The 4,852-nt window shown below is 32.5% G+C and overlaps 1 protein-coding gene across 1 annotated transcript; it reads right to left on the reverse strand.

The window, feature by feature from the left end:
* Positions 1-1,790: 1,790 nt before the first annotated feature.
* Positions 1,791-2,582, reverse strand: LOC149222499 (thylakoid lumenal 15.0 kDa protein 2, chloroplastic-like). Its single transcript, XM_089387616.1, has one exon. The coding sequence runs from the start codon at positions 2,580-2,582 to the stop codon at positions 1,791-1,793; it is 792 nt and encodes a 263-aa protein (XP_089243742.1).
* Between the last annotated feature and the right edge of the window lie 2,270 nt (positions 2,583-4,852).

Consider the following 4,852-nt stretch of genomic DNA (forward strand, 5'->3'; position numbering starts at 1 on the left):
TGACCACTATGGTCACTATAATATCAAATACAATATGTGTCTCTTAACACAAAAACCATTATGAAAGCCAAAACACTTACATGTCTCATATCCCATATAAAATTAATTTACTTTGATCACTCTTGGAGAATTACAATCCCTTCCAAAATGCAACTTCTAACCACTATTACCATTAAGAAAAAATGGCATTGATTACCTTATAATCCTTAAGGGAATAACTCTATTATTAAGTAAACCATAGTGCAATATGATTTTTAACACAATGAATTCTAAAAATTATGACCCCTAGTACACTCTCATCATAAACACATTGTAACTCCTAAAATGTTGCAAGACATAAACTTTAATACCTAACACGTTAACTATAACATTAAAACTAGAACCTATATGTACTTAAATTGTCTTAACATAGTGAATTTAAAGAAGAATCAAGTGTGGCTCTCCAAATTCAATCCCATGAAAAGCGGATACAAAAAATATTGACTATTATGTAGATGATATTTTCACTATTGACATTGACCCCAAAACCATTTTACCGGAGAAACCTATGGTAATGATGTTGATGGGTACTCATTATTCTCCCATTAAATGGTATAATGGTGGCCTACATTTTGCAAATAATTTAAGGTCTTAATGTTTGTATTTGGAGCCCTTTTTAACTACTATGCTTTCACAACCTTAATTGTATGCATTTAAAATTTTAGAGATTAGTAAGTTCTTTTCTAATTTAACCCTAGATGCAATAACATTAAGGAATATATGCATTTAAAATTTTAGAGATTAGTAAGTTTTTTTCTAATTTAACCCTAGATGCAATAACATTAAGGAACAAATATAAGTATGCCTAGCTGGAGAAAAAGGTAGCAACATCTACTAGGGTATGTCACATGTTATTTTTATTCCTTACAAACCACTTAGATCGAGAAAAAGGCTAAGACTAGTTTCCTTTAAAGCATCGTAGCTCAGAAAGGTAGGAATTAGAAGCAAAAGCCTACAAAAGAAAGAAATAAATCTTACAAAAGTAGGACGCCAAAGCCTATGAAAGAAAGAAATAAATCTTACAAACATTATGATGAAGAAGGGAATTCAATACCCATTGAGGAGATGAACAGACGAACATGACCTCCATTTTTACTAAAATCACCACAAATATTGATAGTTACTCTAAGTACACAATGTCATTAGGATATTAATCTAATAGTAGGGTGTTCAAAAAGTCCCTTTCTCACTAACTTTCTCCTTCTTTTATAGAAATTTTCAATAGTGACACTTTGGCACCTCATGCAAAAATAATTATTTTCTTTATTCCAATAATGCCTGCATTAAAAGGTTTATTTTACACAAATCAAAATGAAATTTATTCTCTGATGAATGTAACTAACACCAGAATAACAGAATAACAGGGCTGTTGAGCACAGATAATGTCAAACTTGGGAACTTTACAGCTAATTACAGTATTGTTTTGGCGAGAGAAACATAGAGTCAATTACAGCATTAAGAACCAATTCCATCTCACTATAGAGCATGGTGGATATTTGAAGGAGACCCATTAATCGATGTAGTCCTGCATGATCACTCTCAGTGTTATATCCCCATTTCCTTCGATGCAAACAGTGGATTAATAGTCCCATATAAGAGAGACAGGTTCAGATATGCCACAAGGAAAACCCTTAACATAAGGCTACATTGAAAAAAATTATAAGCAACCATTGCAACCATCCTGAGGATACTAATAAACATGAGTTGCATTTCAGCCCTGAACTTCAACAAAATAAAAAATTCCCAAACTTTTATATTAGAGTTAAATCATTTTTTCTCAATAGGTGATCTTCCAAAGATGGGTGTACAATTGGAAGTATCCCATACGAAGCAAACAACAATAGCCACAGAGGAGAAAGAAGAACAACCCACTGCCATGAACCCTCCACTCTACCCTGAGGGCTAAGCCGGGCAGCAAACCCAAACACACAACCCCCAGCGATGGATGTCGCAAGAGTTAAAAAGTACAAGTCATCTGTCAAACCAGGCACATTATTGCATCCCTCTTCCCTAACAATGCATTGCTTGATGGCATCAATTGTATTCAAAAGGGCTGCTTGATAGCCCTCTTCCAATACAAAAAACTGATTCCCATACCTAGACTGCAGCTCATTGAAGAATTGACAAGGAAGCTTGGAACCCACTGTGAATCCTGTGCCAAAATTCAAGATGTTTGGGGAAGAGATGTCCTCTACTATAATCACAATCCTGTCATCAGGGTGCCATAGATCCCTGAAGGATTTATCTGAAGGAGATGGGGATGGCCTAGACCTTGTAAGGATTCTCGTTTTCCACTCTGACTTGTCTTCCAAAGCCTGTAACTCTTGTGAAATATTCACTACTTGGGCTGGAGATAAGACCCTGGCTATGTCAATAACATTGGTGAAGTTGATGGGTAGCTGAAGGTCTGGGACTTTTATTGCTTCTTGCTCTTTTGAGGCCATGTTGGATTGAAATTCTGAGTTCAGGATTTGGGTAATTGCTAAAGATGGTGTCAACTGCACTTGCTGAATCAGAAAGGTGAACAAGAGCATGGATGCCATTGACAGAGTTTGCTTACCCACATCCTTGAGAATGTTGTTTTTGTGCTGTGCATATATCAACTGAGAAATACCCAGGTTTTTGAAGGTGATCTGAAAGGGGTTGAAGTTGTGGGTTATTGAATCGGGTGTACATTAACTAACAGAGTATGAGTGTTTTATGCGATTGAAGGTGGGCTTGTAATTGAAAATGGAGAGGAAAGAGAATGACTTAAAAGAGATAACGCAACAGGAACTGAGTGGCATTTTAACTGGGGTGGAACCAATAGAGTTTTGTAAGATTACTCAAATATGGACGAATACTTCCTGATAAATCATTTGAATTCATGTCCCTACCAAAATCAACGAGGATTCAAAGTGTTATGTTCATTGAAAATAATATATGACATCCCACTGAATATTTAATAAACAGGAATATTTTTGGTGGAATTTTACAAAGTGCGATGGTGTTTGAATTTTAATAGAAAAGAACAGGAATATTTTTGGTGGAATTTTACAGAGTGTGATGGTGTTTGAATTTTAATAGAAAAGATAATTGTTAAACATGCTGTTACCCAGGATCAAAACAATTGACATTCTGAATGGAAAACTATTAAATTGACATTCTGAAGGGAAAACTATTTTCTAAATGTGATTAGGCTGATAATCAAAATTAAATTATTCGTCTTTTGTTGGTAGAGATGCTTTGTACATAATGTACCCATCTGCAAATAGCAATTCTTCATCTTTTGTTGGGAGAGATGCCTTGTAAATAATGTACACCATATTGAGCTATATTTCGCAATCATATAAAAACTATAAAAACGATGTAGCGTAAAAATAATAAGAAAGGTCGTCTTACAGTCATTTGAAAGATTTCAATATTGATTGGTATTGAAACATGATAATTAATTAAACAATTTGAAAGATTTCAAGATTGATTGGTATCCAAAACATAATAACTTAATTAATTAAACAAAACATGGGTACATAAATCCCAAGCGTTAAGAAATCATTGATTGGTATCCAAACATGATAACTTATTAATTAAACAATTTGAAAAATTTCAATATTGATTGGTATCCAAAACATAATAACTTAAAGAACCTTAAACCCCAACTAAGAGGTGAAGGCATGTATTGTATATCACTGATGCAAAATGAAATTGAAAACCATGTTTATGTTTGAATTTTTTCAGGACAAGTTATAATGTATGTAAATAACTACAAATAAAATGGTTTAAATAAATTCCTTTGTAAAAATTCTGAGGTGGCCAATACCCACACCGAAAAGTGTAGAATGATTTGAAATATAAACTCAAGCATAGATTATATGTGACAAGAACATAAACTAATAAAAGCCGAGGTATGAGGAAATGCACGAATGGGTCGTCACCTTCAACAGTAAGTTAGGGAAATCAAATAAGTTTCAAAATAGATTTTCCCTACAGAAAAAATGTCAATCCAAATGATTTATTGTTAACCTTCAAGTCAGTGGTTTCAAAATGGATTAGGGAAATCAAATAAGTTTCAAAATGGATTTTCCATAAGGAAAAAATGTGAATCTAAATGATTAGGAAAAAATGTCAATCTAAATAATTAGGAAAAAATGTCAATCTAAATGATTTATTGTTAATATTCAATAAAGTTTCCAAATGGATTTTCCATATCAAAAAAATGTTAATCTAAATGATTTATCATTAACCTTCAGGTCTCTAATCTCTCTGCTTCAAACCCGATATAATCCTTGAACCCAATTTACATTTGAAAGTGAAATTCTCTTTCTGAGATTTTGGTATATCATCACCTTCAACAAATAAGTTTCAAAATAGATTTTCCATACGGAAAAAATGTCGATCTAAATGATTTATTGTTAACCTTCAGGTCTCTAATTTCTCTGCTTCACCTTCATTTTTAAACCCAATATAATCCTTGAACCCGATTTACATTTGAAAGTGAAATTCTCTTTCTGATTTTGGTATAACAATGTCAATAATTCGTTTCTCTAAAATAATAATCATATAAACAGATGCAACAACCCAACTATATACATAAATGAATATATAAATATCTAATAAAGTTTTATGTTAATAAATTTCACAAATGAAAAATTCAATGAGTGCTTTTATGAATGCTTTTGTAAATGCTTTCTTGACATTAAAATATATGTATTGATAGAGTTTAGAAAATGCGCAGCAAATTTAGTAAGGAATGCCTAAAACACATAAACGACATGCTTTCACCATTGTATTTTTTATTAAATTTAATAAAATTGCTGGACGGACATGATATATG

Source organism: Pinus tabuliformis, chromosome Q, assembly GCF_031772625.1.
Source record: "Pinus tabuliformis cultivar Carrire ecotype Pingquan chromosome Q, CPIR1, whole genome shotgun sequence".
Lineage (NCBI taxonomy): Eukaryota > Viridiplantae > Streptophyta > Pinopsida > Pinales > Pinaceae > Pinus > Pinus tabuliformis.